This window comes from Nyctereutes procyonoides, unplaced genomic scaffold (genome assembly GCF_905146905.1).
Source record: "Nyctereutes procyonoides isolate TBG_1078 unplaced genomic scaffold, NYPRO_anot_genome, whole genome shotgun sequence".
Lineage (NCBI taxonomy): Eukaryota > Metazoa > Chordata > Mammalia > Carnivora > Canidae > Nyctereutes > Nyctereutes procyonoides.
The window spans coordinates 10257070-10278964 of record NW_026575135.1 but is presented as its reverse complement, the minus strand read 5'-3'; the positions used below and the strand labels follow the sequence as shown (position 1 = coordinate 10278964).

General features: G+C 39.6%; 2 protein-coding genes across 2 annotated transcripts in view; one reads left to right on the top strand and one right to left on the bottom strand.

Annotated features, from left to right (window-relative positions):
• The first annotated feature begins 109 nt into the window (after nt 1–109).
• On the top strand, nt 110–5184 carry ABITRAM (actin binding transcription modulator). Its single transcript, XM_055301912.1, has 6 exons — nt 110–348; nt 1265–1316; nt 1912–2041; nt 3200–3276; nt 3356–3425; nt 3516–5184. The coding sequence occupies exons 1-6, from the start codon at nt 270–272 to the stop codon at nt 3651–3653; spliced, it is 546 nt and encodes a 181-aa protein (XP_055157887.1). The 5' UTR covers nt 110–269; the 3' UTR covers nt 3654–5184.
• A 361-nt stretch (nt 5185–5545) lies between these two features.
• CTNNAL1 (catenin alpha like 1) overlaps nt 5546–21895 on the bottom strand; it is a 63826-nt gene continuing 47476 nt past the window's right edge. Inside the window, exons 12-19 of the mRNA XM_055302696.1 lie at nt 17329–17366; nt 15078–15128; nt 14831–14985; nt 10631–10679; nt 7856–7912; nt 7405–7518; nt 6659–6742; nt 5546–6527 (exon numbers count right to left, since the gene is read on the bottom strand). Of these exons, the coding sequence (XP_055158671.1) occupies nt 6462–6527; nt 6659–6742; nt 7405–7518; nt 7856–7912; nt 10631–10679; nt 14831–14985; nt 15078–15128; nt 17329–17366 (614 nt within the window). The 3' untranslated portion in view covers nt 5546–6461. The remainder of the gene's footprint in view (nt 6528–6658; nt 6743–7404; nt 7519–7855; nt 7913–10630; nt 10680–14830; nt 14986–15077; nt 15129–17328; nt 17367–21895) is intronic.

Below are 21895 nucleotides of genomic sequence, written 5' to 3'. Positions count from 1 at the left end.
GGGGAGCGGCGCGGCCCCTCCGCCCTCCGCCCTCCGCCCTCCGCCCTCCGCCCTCCGCCCGCTTCTGCTGTCGGATCCCGGCTTTGACGTCGGACTCCAGCGCACAGGGCTAACCCGGCCCGGCGGCGGGGTCTGCGGGGCCGGGACAGCAGGGCGCGTGCGCACGCCGCGGGCCGCGCGCCGGAAGTGCGCCGTCCTCCCGCGCCCGCTCGGAGGAAGCGCTCGGGGCGCGCGGGGCGGAGGCGGGGGTGGTGGCGCCCGCGGTCGCCATGGCCACCGAGCCCGCGGCCGCGGAGCCCGCCGTGCCGTCGCTCGTGGATCGTTACTTCACTCGCTGGTACAAAGCCGGTAAGTGGGGGGTTCGGCCGCGCTGTCCCGACGCTGCGCGGACCGGGCTGACAGATCGCGAGCCACGCGCGCTTTCCCCGGCGCTTCCTCCGCGCGGCCGAGGGACCCGAGCCCTGCGTCCGCTCGCGGCGCGGGGAGGCCGGTGCGGGGCGGTGGCGGCCCGCGGCGCAGGCCGGCCAGGGCACGGGGGCATTCCGTGCCCGCGAGGACCGGCTCGGCCCCACGGCAGCCGCGGCCGCGCGGCGACTTAAGCCATCGGGTGGGAGGGAGGGGAGCGGCAGGAAGGGAGGGGGAGTTGGCTCCGGGGAGGCCGCTAGGCAGCGGAACCCAGCATTTCCCCGGAAGGTGCCGGTGCCACGCACGTGCCCCGTGTCGACCTGCTCGTGTGCCCGGTAGATGTCAGTGGGGCGCGTCCTCGAGGCCGACTCCAACCCCTGCTCGACGCAAGAAACAGGCGTACTTATTTTTTAGAGAATATTGTGGCACACAGTTTTTTTTAGCCAAATTTAGGGTTGACTAAACGTCCCGGCTTACCCGGAACTCAGGGTTTCCCAGAATCTGAGACTTTGAGAGCTAACACGAAGACAGTGCTGGGCAAACCCGAAGAGTGGGTCACTAGAGAACTGACCGACGAGACCGGCGCCGCTGTCTTACACGACGGCCGCCCGTTCTGATAGGAATAACGAGTGTGTTCATTTTAAAGTGAAGATGAAGCGAGATGGAGCAAAGAGTCAGTCATTTAATATTGAGCGAAGGGTCCCACCTGGGCAGATCCCTTTCAGTACTTTACAGAAAGCCTCTGTGCACATCTTTTTAAGTGATGAAGGGACGCCGGTGATCAGTGCGTGGGCGTCCTCATAATTGTCTCTACGAGCACAGTGGCACCAGCCAACAGGCTCGTTCATCATTCTTCCAGATGTCAAAGGCAAACCCTGTGAGGACCACTGTATACTACAGCACTCCAACCGGTAAGCAAATTGGGAACCTTAAATTATAAAAATGACGTGTCTGGTATGGTCCTGGATTAAACACATATTCATTAAGTGATTCTCCTCCACTGTGTTGAAGTGGCGTTTGTTACAGTTTGGCTGAGGAGGAGCCTTTCAGTGCTTACTCCAGACCTGCGGGTGGGGGAGCCCCCTCAGCCAGCCACACCCCCCCCACCCCCCCCCCACCCCCCCCCCCCCCCCCCCCCGGCAGTGACCAGCCTCTGCCCAATCACAGCGAACCGTGGGGCCTCACAGCAGGGACAAGGGCAGAGGCACAGGAGTGTCCTGTGCGCACAGCCATGCCTTACCCCTCTTTCTTCCACCTCAGGTCCACCTGAGGACTTCTCCTGCGTTGCCTGTTTCTGGGAAGGCAATTCAGTCTCTTTTTTCTCCTCTCTTATTAGTGCATTCCCTTCTACAGTTAAGGTCCAGCAGTATGCAGAGGAAAATGGGGGGAATGATAGTCCGACTAAATAGCTGTCGGTGGGTATGTTCTTGGGCCCGTAGGTGGACTGTGTGGTGTGAGGAAGAATTATACCAACCGGTAACAGCATCAAATTTTTGCTCCTTGTAGAATATGTGTCATCACATTAGCAGAATCTCATCCAGTTCTTCAAAGTGGGAAAACAATCAAAAGCATCTCCTATCAAATCAGTACTAACTGTAGCCGACTCCAGAACAAGGTCTCTGGGAAATTTAAGCGGGTACGTCCTGTAATTCTCTACTTAAGTCTTCAATGTCTTAGTCATGATAGATCTAGACAATTAGATGTGCTGATTTCTCTTTAAGATCTATTTATTTATTTTAGACAGAGCGTGCGCACGTGCACAAGCCAGAGGGGCAGAGGGAGAGGAAGAGAGAATCTCAAGCAGACTCCCATGTTGAGTGCAGAGCCTGACATTACAACCTGAGCCAAAACCAAGAGTCGTACACTTAATTGACTGCAACACCCAGGCACCCCTGATATGCTGATTTTAAGAATACTTTAACCCTAAAGAAATTCTTAGACCAAAAAATGAAGTATTTCAGGAAGTATAGGATTTGTCATATTTTCAGGTTTTTAAAAAAATTTTTATTTATTCATGAGAGACACAGAGCAAGGAAGAGACACAGGCAGAGGGAGAAGCCAGAGGCAGAGGGAGCCTAATGTGGGACTCGATCCCAGGACCCCAGGATCACAACCTGAGCCAAAGGCAGATGCTCAACCACAGCCACCCAGGCGTCCCATAGAACACCCTCATTTATACTCCCATTTGTAGTTTTGAAATCCCCCATTTGTGGTTTTGAAATTGTAATGTACCTTATAACTATTAATTTCTCCCTGTTCAGGGAACACATGGACTTAGAAAAGCATGAACCTTTCTTAAAAGACAAAGTCTAAGGCAGCCCAGGTGGCTCAGCAGTTTAGCACCGCCTTCGGCCCAGGGCGTGATCCTGGGGACCGGAGATCAAGTCCCACGTCAAGCTCCCGGCATGGAGCCTGCTTCTCCCTCTGCCTGTGTCTCTGCCTCTCTCTCTCTCTGTGTGTGTCTCATGAATAAATATATAATCTTTAAAAAATAAAGTTGATAAAATAAATTTAAAAAAATTTTTTAAAGTTGGTAAAATATATTCTTAATCTTTAATTAAACTATCATTTATCTTAGTCTGCTCTTTCCCCTAGAGCCTACGATGGTACCTGGCCCACAGTAGGCACTTACATAAATGTTTGAATAAATGACTTTTCTGTAGTATTGGTAAATACTACATTTTTATTTAAAGCAATAGCTCCAGGAATATATTCTATTATAACACTGAAGACTGCCTTTCAAAGGAAAATGAAGATGTCCATCATTTAATTACTTCTTCCCTTTTATTATTAGGGGGCACAGTTTCTAACAGAGCTTGCACCTCTGTGTAAGATTTACTGCTCAGATGGAGAAGAATACACCATATCTAGGTAAGTCGCTTTTTAACCACAATTTAGGAGAAACAAAGGAGGTAGTATTTTTCTTCAAAACAACTTTTGTTTTAAATAGCTGTGTTAGAGGACGGTTGATGGAAGTGAATGAGAACATTCTCCATAAGCCATCTATTCTTCAAGAGAAGGTAAAGGAGGGAGAAAAAAGTATCCCATCTACATACTTTTTAATCTCATTTTATAGATAAGACAATACTAAATATTCAGTTCCTTTCTAGCCATCCACCGAAGGCTACATTGCGGTTGTATTGCCCAAATTTGAAGAAAGTAAAAGCATAACAGAAGGGTTACTGACACAGAAACAGTATGAAGAAGTCGTGGTGAAGCGCATTAATGCCACAACGGCTCCATCATGAGGATTGTAATGGGATAATGAACAACGTGCTGTGCTTATCCCTCCCTGGCCTGTGGCCTGAGCGATCCAAGCACTAAAGAACCACCTACACATGTGAAGTGCTTCACCCCAAGCCATCCGCAGAGAAGCCTGACCTTAAAACTTAACCTAGTTTTCCCCCTTTATCTTTTATAACGAGTCTTGGTTCTTGTTTTGTCCTCAGCCTCCCAGATCTGCCCTGTCTATGTACTCACTCTGTTCTTGTGCTTTTCTAACAACTGGCAAGGAGAGGATGTTTTTCTGATTAAAAATAAAGCATTTTGAGAAAAATTTGGATAAAACAGATAAGTGTTAAATAGCAAAGTAAAAATAATTTAACCATCATCCTATAACCCATTGGTAAATACTACATTTTGATATGCTTCGGTTTGAATGTTACGGCATGGTTATTGTTTTTGCCTTGATTTTCCTTCAGTTTGAAGTTGGGAAAAAAAAAAAATCAGGCCTTTTTTGCCCATTTGGCTTCTGAATGACACTACAGAAGAGGCTAGAACAGCCTCTTCAGCCCTAGCTCTTCTCCCTTTAGATTGTAGGGGAGGGGCAGAGCATAGAGTATACCTCCTCCACTCCTTATACGGTCCGTAGCTCGGATGGCCTTCTCTGAAACAAAGTCGAGTGTAACACTGGCTTCTTAAATAAGGGACATAGGAAAAGGCTTTGAAAACTACAAAGGGCTTTCCCAACATGGAAGTATTCTAATGCAGTGTAAAGCTGCTTATCACAGTACGTACAGTGTAGTTGCTCAGTCACACACTCTAGCTGTGGTGTAGCCAGCCAAGAAGTCATTGAGAAGTTGCTGTAATCCAAAGACATAGATGCCTTTGAACAGAACAAAAACTTTTACATCATCTAAACTAAAAACAGAACTGATATGCTTTAAGATTGTCTACTTACTTACACTGAATTTCAAATAAAAGGACTTTTTAAATTGTTATTTTTTTCTTAAAGGCTGTAGCAAATGTACATTTAAATATCTCTGTAAATAAAACAAGATGTAATTTAATACAGAAGAAATCCCTTTACTTGTAAATTCCTTTGGTTCTCTATCCCCTTAGCCTGTTGAAGTCGTAAGTCACCCCTTCCTCACCCTCCATTGCACTTAAATAAGAGAATATTCTCATTTCAGGTATATAAAAGTATTTTGTAAATCTAGAAGTTATTTTTGATTCACAAGAAAAACTTCTTGTAACTTGAGTGGCAGCATGACTGTCCTTTAAATATACCCACCAGACAAATATAGGTAGTAAATGTACAGACATCTACACTGATGGTGCTAAGAGCTGGAAACAGAAGCACAAACCAGCTGATCCCCATTTTGAGTAGCATAATGATTCCTGAAGACATCAAAAAGATACTAAAGATAGTAAAAGATGTATTTTTGCATGTAACATTACCTCACATTGTTCTCCCATTATTTCTATTTCTATTGTAATTTTAAAGAATATTTTGGTCTCAGAGAATAAAAATCATGCTTGATAATTTTTATAAAAGAAGTATTTTTAAAGGTATTAACTAAGCCGAGTATATCCCATTTTCTCCTGAATGCTTACAGTAACTTCAAGTGTCTTTTAATAAAATATTGACTGGCTAATTGGTAGTACTGTGGTTCATCAGGATTTTGTGACTATTGATTGTGATAGCTGACCCAGATAACAATCATCACACAAGCTTATATAACTACTGCAGTCTGGCAACTGACATGTCCTATCAGATTTCAAAATGAATTTCACAGCACTGGAATACAAGCATTAGCAAGAGTTCAAAACATGGTTAAACCATAAGGAGAGAACATATAAACCACGTCCCTTGATCAAATCCCCACCCCAAACAGAAACAAAGGTTTAAACACTAAAATTAAAAAGATGAAAGATGTTTATTTGTTTTATAATGAACGTTCCAAAGGCACATTACAAAATGCACGATTATTCAGAATTTATTTTAAACATCTTAGTTCCATTGTTCTCTGTCTCGAATCTTCCATCAGTCAGTACAGAGAAGGATGGTTCAAAGACATTTTTTACACCAGTAAGACAGGCTTAGGATTCCAGCTATTATGCAATAATATTGATAGCTGGCTATGGTAAAAGGAGAAGTGAAAGCCGTCTCCCCTAGTGAGTTCCTGTAGGATTCTGTGGGTGAGCTCCATGACCCCACTTTTGGGAATGGGGGAGGGATGTGCAGCACAACAGAGCCCATGCTATGAAATGCTTGTTAGAGAACAAACGTGTGCTACCACCATGGGTGGTCTGTGACAGGACAGCAAAGAGGCCAGTCACAACTGTGGACAGAGGGACTGAAGAAGAGTCCACAGATTTAAGGAAACCCCTGCGTTCACCCAGACAACTATGAATATACATATATATATATATTTTTTTTTTCCTGCTGAAAATTAGTGTTCTAAATGATAGGCTTAAATAAAAGGAGGAAATTAAGGTATTTTATGCCAAAGGTGAGCACATATTCAAAATAGCTTCTTTGGATAAAACTGTCACTAAGACAGTTGGGATATTTGGTTTGACTTTCAAGAACAGTATTAGTGGCAACGTCCCATTGTAAATTCACACTGCAATTAAGAATGTAGCAACTACCATTGAATTTATTAGTTGTCAAAAAACATCACAATCAGTTTTGTGATCAGAAAATAAAGCAAGATTTCATTATTGTTTTCCTTATAAAATTGTTAAATTTCTGAAAATATAAAGGATCATTTGCTTTCTAAAAATACCAGCTTTGCTCCATGCTGTTCCAGAGATCTGACCCCAAAAGCTTCTCAAGTTTTACCATCAACGGAGTCTTTATTTGTAACTGAGACCCATCTGTTATTTTCCATCTGAAGCTGGAAAGGGGTAAGACAATTAGCTTCTACTTTACTTTCAAAACAAAAATTGCCAAAATTAAATAGTAACTATTTCTTTTGCATTTTTCTTGAAACTAGTTTTTAAGTGTGATTTTCAGAAAAACTCTTACCTTCCTTAGTAGTTTATAGCAAAGTGAGAGAAGTTGGACCAAAATAGCCATCATGGATCTTGTCTTTATAATACACTTATCAATCTATAATGACAGAAAGCAAGCAAATCAAATTCTACAAAGGGTACTTCAGAAGACTGTATCAATTGATTAATTTTGAACTGATAAAATATCTTCACTGTGGAAATCTAAAGGATCCTCAAAGGCATATGGATTAGGGCACATAAGGCAACTTGAGGCCCCAGAACACAAGCGCAGGGACTGCTGCCCAGGTCTCATGCCCACTTCACGGAACCCCATGAAGAATAGATGGAAAAATCAACCTGTTCTATTTCAAGTTGTTTTGGCACTTCTTAAAACACTCCAAATAGTGACAGTGAGCCCCCTACTTTGCAACTTCTGGCACTCTGCTTTGTTAGCATTAGCTAAATTCCCTAAGACAAACAATGGGAGCCCCTGCTTTGAGGAATCTGTGCCCTGGTTAGACATGTGACGACATCAGGATTTAAGGGTAGTTGCCCAGTGTTGCAGAATTATGCTCAAAAGGCTAATTTATTTGGTGAACCTACTGCTCCCCAGGCTGTTATAACTACAGATGATAAATGAGTCTTGCAATCAAGGTATGAAAAATGGAAGTAAACGGCCTGTGACTAATAACACCTCTGAAGAAAAATGGGCTAGAAACAAACCTGATAAGTGTGAAAGTTTCTCAAGTATCTCCCTGAATAACCCACTCCTCCTTTTACCTTTAGAAACACTTGATTTTGCAAAGGTGTCTTAGTTATTGTCTGGAGCTGGTGGCATAAAGGAATTAGCTTGTTTATTTCCAGGAGAAGCATAAGCTTGTCATCATCTTTCAGCTGAAATATAATTGAGGAAGTTATAACAACTCCAACAAAACCCATCTTTTAAATCTTAAATACCCGGGATGCCTGGGTGGCTCAGCAGTTGAGCGTCTGCCTTTGGCTCAGGTCATGATACTAGAGTACCAGGATTGAGTCCCACATCAGGCTCCCTGCATGGAGCCTGCTTCTCCCTCTGCCTGTGTCTCTGCCTCTTTCTGTGTCTCTCATGAATAAATAAATAAAATATTAAAAAAATAAATCTTAAATATGCTTTTACCATAATAATATACCCCCAAAGTGAGTATTCATGACATCACCACCAAGACCAAGCAGGCAGACTTGCATTACCTACCTGCTTTGAGAAAACTTGTACGCTTGAAGCAAGCTTTAAGCCCTCTTCAGCAAAAACCTAGTGGAAAAGAAAAGTATCACTACTTAGATGTATGTATACCTTACAGATAGTTCATAAGAAATATACTCATGACTAATTGTCATACTGAATTTTAAAAGTAAAACCTAAACATTAAAGGTCTGTCATGGAACTCCTTAAGTTTTTCTTCTACCCAAGAAACTTAAGTGTTTAACTGTATTGAGAAGGAGATTGCTCAGGCCGGGTGCAGAATCAGTCCCTGGAGAGGTTCCTCTACACCTGAAAACTTCCAGTTACTCTGGAGGGTCATAGAGACCTATGATATTTAACCATACAAATTATGTCCCGGCTTCTGGAAGGATCTGGAGCTCATAATACCTCAACAGCAAAAGGGTGATGAATTGTAGAACATTAGGACTTCCTACTTCCAGCTAAAATTGGTCACCCATACAGATTCCTTAACCAGCCATTTGAAAGGACCAATTTAAATTGGTTCTTGAGTATTCACCATTTTACAATTTAGTGAGAACAGGATGGTGGCAGAGAACAATGAAAAATAAGGTTGGACAGATAAGACAGGAATACTTAGGATGATTATTTTAAAATGATAACAATTTTTCATAGTAAGAGACAGAAGGGGAGTAAAGGCAAAATTCTTAGCTTTAGATGGCAGCAGTAAGAAAGACGAGAATGGCAAATGTGAGGGTGGTTTGTGAAGAAAAGTAACATGCCTTGGTAATGAATTAGAAGAAGAACATAAAGAAGGAGGCAGTGCTTGCAGGGTTATTAACCTTAACTCTATCCAACAGCCTTAACACCTTGCTATCATTGGGTGAACTGCTCTCAAGGTCAATAATCCGTTGCTCCCTTCTTTATCCTTTAAAAGGGAAACCAATGAGTTATACACCTAGATTCTAACCAAACAGAATGACTCACTTATCCCACATTACCACTTTCTGTTTACATTTCTTCTCTTCTGGCCTGCAAAGCCCTCAGAGGCAAGATCCATGCCTATCTCCTGGAATATCATGGTTTTACAACCACCTTAAAGCTGATGACTTCCCAGTCTCTTGAACAATCCTGACAGCAGTCTTTTATTTACTACTTGAGCAAATCAAACTGCTAGCTTTCCACCCTCTAAATCTGGTGTTCTCCCTCTGTGTTCCCTGCTCAGTAAATGGCACCATCATTTACCCTGGTGGTCAAGCCAAAAACCTTTAAAACCTAAGTCTGATCCTGCCACTGCTCCTCCAAACCCTCAATGGGTTTTCCCTCATACCTGAGAAAAAAGTCAAAGTTCCTCCCATGGCTACAGAGATGTCATACCTTACCACTTTCCTTATGGCTCATTCTATTTCATACACATCTGCCTCCTTACTGTTCTTATGACCCCTCCAGCCTAACCCAACATCCCAGGGCCTTCGCACCTGCTCTGTCTGCCTGAAGTATTCCACCCCCAGGTATCCAGCCCACTCTCTCATTCATTAATGTCTCTACTCCAGTATTACCCCCTTAGAAAGGTCCTTTCTTGTCACCCTTCTATCACCTTCGCTCTTGATCCTTCATGATTTTATCTATAAATGCCTATATATGGGCTTTGCATACTTTACTTTCTACTACCTACTTCCTCCCACTGCAGGAGCACTGGCAGCACTGGCTTTGTTCTGTTCTCTTTTCTCCACAGAGCTCTTACCCCCAGGATCTGACACACAGTACAAGCTCAGTAAATAGTTGACGAGCGTTTCGTGTTCATCAGTAGACAATTCAGTAGACACTGGTTTAATGAATAAGCTCACACAGGAAGAAGGTGACTAGTGGATCTTTTGCAGTGAAATACCCACTGTGATGTGGTATGACTTCAAATGGATACGAGCCAAACTGAACAGAATGAATCCAGAATTTATTCCAACTCTTTTAAGGGAAATTGCTCATTTATAGTCAACTTTATAAAAAAATACAAAAGAAATATTTCCTATAAATCTTCTGACACTGATGATAATCATCCTCCTAAGCTGAATCCCTTTCCTAAAGGGAATGCCAAAGGAAACTACTAAAGGTAATAAACTGATAGAAATTTCACATTTCAAATACAAGAATGCCCTTGGTTCTAGAAAAGCAAACTAACGTGAGAGTTAGGAAAAATAATCTTGTAACCCACTTGCCAATCGAAAGCCTCTAACCAAAGGAGAAGAATTCAAGATGGGCCTATATGGAGTTCCACTAGACACAATGGGGCACAAGGAGTGGGATAAGCATGTCTATCTCTCCTTGAATACCTTAAATCAGCGGGAATATAGAAGGAAAGAAGGAAGCTGTACCAAGTACCGTCTAACTGTCTCAAGCCTATGACAGATGCTTTCTCATGTGTTGTCCTCATTTACTCAATGTCATTCATCCAATCCAATAATGAAGAGACCAAAAAGCCTTTCTAGCATTGAGGAAAGTATCCAGGATATGTGTCTGTTCACAGGATATTTCCACCCACTTGGAAAACCTATAACTTACTGCACATATTGACTGTCAACAAAAGCCACTCTGCTTTATCCTTATAATATTTGAAATTTTACCCAACAAGATAATCAAAAAAAAGCTCCACAAAATGCTACTGCAAGCCCTCTGCTTTCCCACTTTTCTGTAGACATTATGTGTTTACAGGTAAGCATACAAACGTGATATGGTAAATCATTTAGAAAACCTGTTATTACCCACTTTTAGCCCAGAATTAAATTAGTAGCATAAAATGGAAACAAACCATACCTCTAGTTGATGAATTAAATCCTGGGAAGTTTTCAGTGGCCCCTCTCCTCTGAAATAAAATGAATTAGCAAGGAAGTCTAAGAAAAAGTTATTGCCTCAAAATTGGTTTTATAACATAAAAGTTCTAGAACATTTTGTGTATTAGTAGATCCCAAATTTTGAAGAGTAATATTGAATAGTAATATTGTGACTTTGTTCTTAAACAACTTTCATATTTTAAAACTATTACTTCTTAGGGTGCTTCAAAATTTTTTAGTGCATATTATATATGTTAATTTTATAGTGTAAAGAAATTTAAAACCAATAAGTAATATTTAAGTTTTATTTTTCCTTTTTAACCTTTCTCATTTTGCTTCACAAATTAAATACATGAGATCTGACAAGATGTCTTAACCAAAAGGCCTTTGTTACATAATGGAAAAAGGATCAGACCAAAACTCAAAAAATTCTCATTCTGAATTCTAAAACTTTGACAAGTCATGTCATTTAAGTTTCAGTGCTGAGTATACAAAATAGCCATAATAATATTTGTGCTACCACTCTCATCAGAAAGGAAACATCAGATTGAAAACCACCAAGAAAAACCAAGACTTCTACAAACGAAAAGCCAACCACAGCAGAAAGAACAAGAGAAGACACTGAGAAGAGCAGTAACCTAGGCGTGAATCAGAAGAAATCTAGTAACAACCAGTTCTGCCCTTACCATCTGTAACATGTGAACAAATTATTCCTGTTCTCTGATAAAATGCTGTGATGATAAATGAAATTATGAAACAGAAATCACTTAAAGACCTATAAGGCTCTGGTAAGTTTGACATTTTTTAAAGCTATAAGGCACAAAAAAATCTGAAATATATAAATGATCAAGAAATAGGAATGCCTGACTAGCTCAGTTGGTAGAGCAACTCTTGATCTTGGGATTGTAAGTTTGAGCCCCTTATTGTGGTCTAGAGAGTATTTTTTTTTTAAGATTTTATTTATTTATTCATGACAGACACACACAGAGAGAGAGAGAGAGAGAGAGAGTAGCAGAGACACAGGCAGAGGGAGAAGTAGGCTCCATGCAGGAAGCCTGATGTGGGGGACTCGATCCCGAATCTCCAGGATCACACCCCGGGCGGAAGGCGGTGCTAAACCACTGAGACATCAGGGCTGCCCATCTAGAGAGTACTTAAAAATAAAATCTTTAAAATGATTAGAAATATGAATTATCATGTATAAATTACTAAGAAATTATATAAATTGTTAAGACAGCCTTACAGCCTGAGGAAAAGCTATAAAATTGCACAGGAAAACTAGAAAATTGGACACTGTGAAGGCTAACAGATGGGTCTCAGAAACAAGGGGTGCCTGGGTGGCTCAGTCAGTTAAACCTCCAACTCTTGGTTTTTGGCTCAGGTCATGGAGTCGTGGGATTAAATGAAGCCCCATGTCAGGCTCTGCACTGAGCAGGGTATCTGCCTGAGATCCTCTCCCTCTGCCCCTCCCCCGACTCACGCACATTCTCTCTCAAATAAACCCTTAAAAAATATTTTAAAAAAAGAAACGAGCAACTAGATGAGACTGGTAAACCACGGATATTAAGGGAAAACAGGAATAAATGCTGGAGAAAAACAGTGTTGGTAGAAAACAAAGCCCCCTTGAGATTTTACCACAGACATACCAGCAAGATGCGTCAAAATGGCACCAGGTGTTCCCCATGGCAGAAAATCTATTCTTTCCCTGAACTTAGCATTCCTGTGTAAGAACTCCATCTAGTAACAAGTTCCATTCCACAGAGCTTTAGTTATTTCCACCCCCTCATAATGCAGCCTCTCCTGCTTCCTAGTCTCATTCCCTTACCAGAATCCACTATCCTGACCCTGAAACAAAAAATGCTGACCATATCATCCTGGAATATTCTGAAATAAGAAACAACAAATAAAAGAGGAAGTTAAAAAATTTAAAAATTCTGATGAGTACTCTGTTAAGGAAGATTTTATATATCAAACTACATTTACTTAGTGATAATGATATTCCTCCAGTTTTCATCAGTCCAAATAAAATTTGTTTAAAGATCTGCTGATTTTTATCATCATAAGATAACTATCATGACTACAGCCAAATGTCAAGATCTTTCAGCTAATCTATGCACATTTGGTGTGGGCCAACAAAGGAGTTCCATTTTACTTTCTTTTTTTTTTTAATTTTTTTATTTATTTATGATAGTCACAGAGAGAGAGAGAGAGAGAGAGAGAGAGGCAGAGACATAGGCAGAGGGAGAAGCAGGCTCCATGCACCGGGAGCCCGATGTGGGACTCGATCCCGGGTCCCCAGGATCGTGCCCTGGGCCAAAGGCAGGCGCCAAACCGCTGTGCCACCCAGGGATCCCTCCATTTTACTTTCTTCTGCAAATTTGACTTACCAGATTTTAAAGACAGGAACTAAGAAAAAAAAAAAAAGGTCAAAATTGTGTTAGGACGACTCAATCCCAGGAGAAGCTTGTGAAAAACAATTAAGAACAGAGGAAGGAAACCACTGGAAAGGAAAGGTCACCCAAGCTGGAAAGTTTGGCAAAAGTATTAACAAATGACTGCTATACAGAGGCCAAATCACTCAGCCCCGATCACTTCTCCTGCACCATCCAGAAGAATTCTGTCTTGAAAAGGCAGAGGACTTCATCAAGAGGGAAATGAATGTTTTTTCCTCACTTCTGATCTTTCTTCTGTATGAAGGAATCTTCACTAGCATCACATCCCTCACTCCTCTTGGCTCTCCCACTTATTTCATCCCATAGAAGAGTGTGGACGTTTATTTAGCTTTTCCATCTTTTTGGGGACTTTGTGAAAATGGATATGGTAGGCCTTTCCTTTCTCCTTTTCCTCTTAGAAGTAAAGCTGCTTTTGGGAGACACCTGCTGTTCTAGGTATTTTAAGAGACATATTCTGTCCTTATAGAGTAAGATTTCTTAATCTAAAGATCATTTTTAAAAACGTACTTACTAGTGGATATAAACTACATTATCCAATAATGGCTTTTTCAATATAAAGGTTACAGCCCCTATCTGCCTATTCTTTTGCTTTTTTTCATTTTGTTCAGAACTCGGGTAGGAAAAGCGTGCTATTTATTGAACCCCAACGCCCCCCACAGTTGTGGAGATCCTAACTACTTTAGTTGAGCTTAAGACTCCAGATGAAAGGTGCCTGGGTGGCTTAGTCGGTTGGGTGACTGACTCTTGGTTTCGGCTCAGGTCATGAGATCAGCTTTCAGAGGACAGTCCGTTGGAGAGTCTCTCCCTCTCACTCCCTTCGCCCCTTCCCCTACTCACATGTGCATGCTCTCTCTCTCTAAAGGTAAAGAAATATCTTTTTTAAAAAATGGAAAAAAAAGATATCAGATGAAATAGATTATATTCCAGAATACTGAAGCTACCTGTAGGTGTGAACCACTGCTGATAATATTTTCAAAATCAAAACAAGTAGGAGAGGAGCCATAGCATTAGAGATATCAAGTATTTTCCAGGTTTCCAAAATTTAAAAAATTAATTTCAGAAAATTAGTGAAAAGTTTAAAGTCATTCCCTGAGAAAATTCTAGAACAGATTATTGAGCAGAGAACTGATAAATGTTTAGCAACATGGAATTACTATACCATATGTATAGATTATTTTAACAGAAGATTGTGGAATGTGATCAACATGTACTTCTATGAGGCATCTCAAGAGTCTTGTAATGTGAACAAGACAGAGAATGTAGGTTGTGTAACAGCAAAGTTAGGAAAATTCTCTGCTATATAATGAATACTGATTCTTGGGGATTTGGCATTCTACTGAGTTGGTAGTCCTTATGGTCCTATTCTTTGATCTCTATTATCTAATCAGTTATCAATCACTTGTATAAAGAGTTAAAAGGCATGTCTTCTAAACTTCCTGATGCTGGCTAGGAGAGACAAAGATATACAGAATGACAAAAATCCAATGCCAAAATTATTTCAAAAATTTGAAAAGATCAGGACACAAACCTAGAGAAGTTATCTTCTAAATCTAAATCCTAATTAAATAAAGGTCTTCTTGTTGCATTCACTTAATTATCATAAGAACTTACATTCTTTTTTACCATATATTTGAAATAATCTTTAACCTATCCATGATTTAATACAAGTTTTTCCTTACAGCAAATATTATTAAATTGATTTTTAAAAAATCAAATATAACTATATTTACCTAGTAAATAAATACAGAGAATAGGCCATACTGGACATGTTCCGCCCATTTCGAACAATCTCATTTTCCTGATCCTCCCATTTCTTGATCTCACAGTTGGCATCAGAGGTAAGCAAACCCAGCTTAAGTCCAAGCTTTGCTATCTTGGCTTGCTCCTATAAAATATATATTTTAATCATGACAATATTATCATTATTGATGTAAAAGGAAGATTAGATGTAAAACTGTTAAAAGAAAAAGATCTTACCTCAGAGTCAAGCTTGTCTGGTTTTAAGGATTTCAGGTTTGCATTATTCTTCTATGACAATAAAAAGATTAAGACATTTTAAAAAGCCATACAATTAATTGTGAGGAAATACAATAGTAATAGAAAACATAACAAATTACCTATAATAAAATTTTAATTTAAACATTTTTCAGAATATACTTAAACTATATTAAATTAAGTTAAAACAAACAACTAATTGCAAATACTCTTCTAGCATGTGAGTTCAGCTTTGAACAGGTAGGTAGTTAGAAACCGGGGACCAGGGAAAGCAGATCATGTCCCAGAAGGACTTAAAAGACTTCTGTAGTCTTCAAGGGTCCAGCTATACCTTCAATCATTCCTGGCCCATCTGTTGAGTTACTTTTATGACACGATGTCATAAAATTAGCCACTATATGTAGTTTTCCATATATCCCTAATGTTATGACTCTGGAGCTCAGTTCCTTTAACCAATTTGCCCTTTGGGGGCTAAATTTCAGCACCCTAGTGTCACTGACATCCCAGTTTCTAATCCTCTACTTTAGGCTGTATAGGAAATTATACTTAGAACGTAGAACTTCGTATTTGAATCAACATATTTAATGGGCCCCTATTTTTGAAACAGCAAGTTTGTTTCTGTGTAAGCTATATGGAACTCAGAATATAGTTCCCCTAAGAAAGGCGAAAACTTTGTAGGTAGGTTACCAGGCTAGCCCACAGATGCCTATTTATATGAAGAATAGAGGGGTACCTGGGTGGCTCAGTTGGTTAAGCGTCTGCCTTTGGCTCAAGTCATGATCTCAGGGTCCTGAGATCGACCCCATGTTGGGCTCCCTACTCAATGGGGAGGCTGCTTCTCCCCTTCCCTCTGCTCCTCTCCCTCCCCGCTTCACCCTCATGCTCTTTCTCTCTCTCAAAAAAAAAAAAATTTTTTTTAAGATTTTATTTATTCATTCATGAGAGACACAGAAAGAGAGGCAGAGATACAGGCAAAGAGAAAAGCAGGCTCCCCACAGGGAACCTGATACAGGACTTGATCCCAGGACCCCGGGATCACAACCTGAGCCAAAGGCAGATGCTCAACCACTGAGCCACACAGATGCCCCTAAATAAGTAAAATCTGAAAGAAAGAAAGAAAGAAACAAAGAAACAAAGAAAGAAACAAAGAAAGAAAAGAAAAGAAAAGAAAAAAGAAAAGAAAAGAAAAGAGAAAAGAAAAGAAAAGAAAAGAACTACCAATAGCAACATTTCTTTGAAAAATATATGCAGAAGCTCTCAGGAGATGGCAGCCCAGGTTGGCCATTCCACTCACTCTGAGGTCTGGTGGGAGCTCCCCTAGTTTGGGCAGGAGTTCCAGAATGGCTGGGCCTAGTGTACATTAAGGGCAGGAGAGGCTGGTAGCCTTTTTTTTTTTTTTAACATTTACTTAAACTATAAACAGACTCACATACACACATTGAGTAGATGTACACAAAGTATAAATTATAACATAATAAAACAAAATACCCTAGCCTCCTTAGCTTAAGAAACAGGTCATCATCAATACCTTTGAGGTATATGTGTACCTTCTTGTTTTTTGTTTCCCTTGTTATTACCATGACTTGATACATCTGACCAGCTATTCTATTACCAGTTTCACTGCAAAACAGAAGAGCCTCAACTCTTCCTTTTTTTTTTTCTGTCTCATGGTTTATATTTGCTCATTTACTATAGCCCTTTTGAGATTTTCTAATGTTGCTTACTATAGAGGAAACAAGACAGAAAAATGAATGTGGGAAAACTAGAAAGCTGCACACGTGTACAAATACAAGCTGCCCCTGCATTCACTGGAAAACAGAGAATGATCAGTAATCTCTGACTGGCCCCTCCTTGTATAAATAGTTGTACCACCTGTACCTTCCTCCTTAGTCTGCTAGACTATAAAACAACTGATAAAGCATATAAGAAATAGCCTTGAGGTTCTGAGGTTTTATTTTATTTAGGATTTTACACCTGTTTTATTCTTTTAAGTTTAGTTGTGTTTTTGTTATTTTTATTTTTACTTTTACAAATTATTATTATTAAAGTGCTTAATGAAGACTGAAAGGGAACTGGCCTGAAAAGGTAGAGAAACCATCTTCATACATGTCACCAAGCTGGCCACCTAGTGGACACTATTTTGGAATACAGTCAGATGCATCAGTGTCAGTTTCAAATTTATAATTTGAATTCTGAATAAAACATTCCAAATGTACAAAACTCTTCTACTTACCATTGGCTTTGGAAGTGACAGGTAGCCATACTTCTCTCCTACAAATAACACATATAACTTTAAAATTTTTCTATTAGTGTTTTTCTTATTATTCACATTTAATTTTTTAAATATTATTAAAAAGGAATGTTAGTACCTTAGTTTCGATAATTTAGTCTACTGATTACCTGTGTTTCAGAAACAAAATTGTAATTTGGTGAACGTGAAGGTTGTCAACAGTTTATCTCTAAGGTACCTGGTTGGACAATCTCTACCTCCCCCAACATAATGGCAGAAAGGCAAAATATCTCAGTGATATTTACCTATATTTACGACAAACTTCATTCTTAGTGAAATCTTTTATAGCGGCCTGTCTCTAATAAAACCAGGTTCTTCTTTTATCAGTACCAGTTATCAGTGCTTGCTTCCTTTTCTGTGGGTATCAAACCAAATCATCCACAGCTAACTTCTTAAAGTATTCGTCCAGGCAAAGAAGAGAGCAACTCTAGTGTACAACAGAGGAGGATGAAGCAAACCAAGTAACAGTCCGTGGGCTGTGAATTAACACAGGAAGCACAGTAACTAAGGAAAGGAAGGAGGCGTGGGACGCCCACTTCATCCCTGTGCTTTCATGTTTCAAACTTCTGGATCATGGATAGAGTCAGGTTACAGCGGATGGGAGATTGTTTTTAAAGCCTAGTTTGTTATATCTGGGAAAAGAATTCATAGTAAGATTGAACAGTAATTGCTTCTCGATTTCAAGGAATGGAAGTTGGTTCAACTGTAATACATTAGGTGGAACCATATGAAATTGCTGATATTTGACCACTTTAAAATACAAGAACATCAATTTCATACAGTTTCACCAAATAAAAGTAAATACAGTGTAAGAGCACCAAGTCATACACTTTCTTATAGAATGACTGTTACATAAGCAAGGTGTGCCTGTTCATAACATATTTAAATTTTCATCTAGACCTGTGCAGTTGGGGACACCTGGGTAGCTCAGCTGTTGAGTGTCAGCCTTTGGCTCATGGCATGATCCCGGGGTCCAGGATCCCACATCGGGTTCCCCGTGGGAAACCTGCTTCCCCCTCTCCCTATATCTCTGCCTCTCTCTGTGTAAATAAATAAATAAATAATAAATAAATAAATAAATAAATAAATCTCTGCCTCTCTCTGAGTAAATAAATAAAATCTTAAAAAAAAAAAGAACTGTACCATTGAATATGGAATCCAGTAGCCATGTGTGACTACTGAGCAACTGAAGCATGACCCGTCTGAATTGAGGTATGCTGTAAGTATAAAATACATACCAGATTTTGAAGACTTAATGTAAAGGAGAAAAAAATGTAAAAGACTTCATTAATAATTTTTAAGTATCGATTCTAAGCTGAAACAATATTTTACATATATTAGTTTAAGTAAAAAACATTAAAATTAATTTTGCTTGTTTGTTTTTAAATTTTTCTCCAGAAAACTTTTTTTTTTTTCAGAAAACTTTAAAGTACATATGTGGCTCACGTTATATTTCTGTTGAACAGTGCTGATCGAGAAAATGAACCATTGGTACTTGGGAATAGTTTTATGGTTCAAATCATTTCCTTATAAGGTCAGAATTGTAAGGGAATTTAATTAATGATTTTCCATATTCAGAATTGTGAGAGAAAAATAAACCTAAAGAAGCCATCATTTCCATGCCTTGTCTCCTAGACCTGATATAAAAAGTGCCTGATTTAGCTGTGAAAAATTAACAGAAGACTTTAAGTCATTAGAACCTCCAAGTTCCCCATATATCTTAATACAAAGTCCAAATCCTTCCCATAATATCCCTAAAAAGTGGTCTTAATAAGCTGCAGAAACAATCATAATCATCACCTAAGCATAATTAGCTTAGGCGTGAGCAATTTTGTATTATCCACCCTTGTGATCCTGCATAGTACCTATGACACTGAAATGTTCATATTTACTCTCCAAGAGAAAAAAAAAGGCTACTTATCTTAGTATTTCTTATTTCTCAGAGAAACAAAAGAGTTAAAGAAACCAAAAAGCTAGGAGAAATAAATACAATGAAAAAAGGAGCCTTTATATAATCTGGTTTGCTAGCATTACGATCACCAGTTAATCACCTGGCACTTCCAGTCCCTGAGACTGTCTTACAGATACTTTGTTTTGCTCCTTATTCCCACCTTTCAGGTGGATTCAGAATGATTTGCATACTTGATGATAATTGCAAAATTAATCATTCAAGATAGTTTCCCCCCCAGATGCTATACAGGTAAGGTTGTCTCTCTTTCCTCCAATTCCAATATAAGCCAAGTTTAGTTGATAATCATACCAAAAAAAACAAACAAGTAAGTTGATAAAGATATCAAAAATCATTAATCTGAATCATTTTATAATTAATTTCATAGTTGTTTTTTCCATACAAGCCTAATTATTGCTATTGATTCTAAGTAGTAGAGCAAACATACTGACTCAGTTCTATTTAGCTATCATATCAAATTAAAGAAGTAGCATTAACAATTTCTATCTCTGGTGGAAATATGTTATAAACATTAGAAGTAACTGGAAAAACAGTAGTATTTATGGGGAAAATAGAGTCGATATTTGAATTATAAAACTGTTTTCAAAGCACTATTTTCACAGGGGTATCATAAGTTTAGCACTCCCTAAATCCTTTGTTTAATAGTCCCTAAACCAACACCACAACTGTATCATCTTTACTTCTCACCTTATATGTCCAGATAAACTAAGTTCAGAGTTAAGCTCAAGAGCCCCTCTCATGAGATGGGAGTACCAAAATGATCTCTGATGAAAATCTAAATGAGAAATGCTGCTCTCATTCTCAATATCCAGAACTCGTCTGCATTTCTACAAACTAATGCTAATTTCCCAAGGTCAGAAAAGCCTATTTCACTAAAGATGTGTTATATAATTCCCTATTAGAAGTTCCCACATTAGTTTCTTTGATTCTGGAAGGAGCTCTAATAGCATGATCAGAATGATCATGTCCCCAGACCTGCTAAAAATGAATCACTAACTACTGAAGGATAGGCGATCATGAGCTAACCACAGGAGTAAGATTGGGGTATTCTAATCCAAACTCAGTTGTAACCCTTAAACTCTCCCTTACCTCTACATTCAAGTAATCACCGATATGACTTACAGAATTCTTCTTTTTTTTTAAATTTTTTTAAAATTTTTATTTATTTATGATAGTCACAGAGAGAGAAAGAGAGAGAGGCAGAGACATAGGCAAAGGGAGAAGCAGGCTCCATGCACCGGGAGCCCGATGTGGGATTCGATCCAGGGTCTCCAGGATCGCACCCTGGGCCAAAGGCAGGCGCCAAACCACTGCGCCACCCAGGGATCCCCTACAGAATTCTTCTTAAATCAGCACTCTCATCTCCATTTCTACTATCAGCATCTCATCATCTCTTGTCTGGATGGGTCACTCCCTGTTTCAAACTCCAGGTCCCCCAAATAAGCTCATATTTATCAACAAGCATGTTTCCCCTCCTATGCTTCCAATTTCAGTGAACAGAACCTTAGCATCCAATCTGCCAAGTGGTAAGATAAGCTCAGGGCTATGGAACAGGACTTTTAGGTGCATCCTATACACAGAAGCCTAGTCATATTTAATTCTAAGATGGTTCAAAGTGAACAAGAGAAATTCAGGCTCTTTAAAGGACAGAGAGTCTGCAAGCTGTGAAAGACAGCTTCTTTTAACATTTAGTTATCTAAAATAATCTCAAATTCTAAATGCTATGATTACATATTCATCACGAAGGGAAAGTGGAGTCTTTCTGATCTAGTCCTTTCTAATATGAAGACCACAGCTTCTCAGGAGGGTTGAGTAACTAGGCAGAAATGAATGAAGAGAGTAAGGCAGGAAGACAAGTATTGATTTTTGACTTCTTAAAACAAGGCCAGAAGGCCCTACTGTGAAATTTGGGTGTCTCAGGGTAAGAGGGATAATGACCTAGCTCTGAGTCCCTTTCTCATTCTTACCATGTTATTTGCTTTAATTGGTTCGTTAAAGGATCCTTGCAAACATATCTGATAATCTTTCTAGTAATGAGAGTCAAGATATTCAGGGCAGAACAAAGGTAGCTAGAATACAGCAAAGGCTTTTCAATAATAGCTGTAACATGAGTTATAACAGTAGCAGAAAGAAATCAGGATCTGAAGAATACACTCAGCCCTTTGTATGGAAAGTAGTGGACAGGTGCGAGGTAACTGGCAAGCTTGTCATATTAACCACACAGAACAGGAAAAACAGCACTGTGACACTGGACTCAGCCCAGGCAATAATAGCAAACCCAGAGTTGGGCTTCTTTGTCAGAAAAGCTATTCTTATGAGCTTAATGATAAATGTCAGGACAAAAAAAGGCAGTACAAGAAATCAACCAACTCTGTCTCAGTTATTCCACGGAAGGATCCTTCTGAACAGCAAGATGTTTTACCAGTTAAACGATGGATGTACCATTGATCAGGGCAGCAGTTTCCCACCTAAAGAGGAATTTCTTTCAGTCCTAAGGAAATTAAGATAACCCTGATTTTTTGAGGTTAGGTTACCCAAACC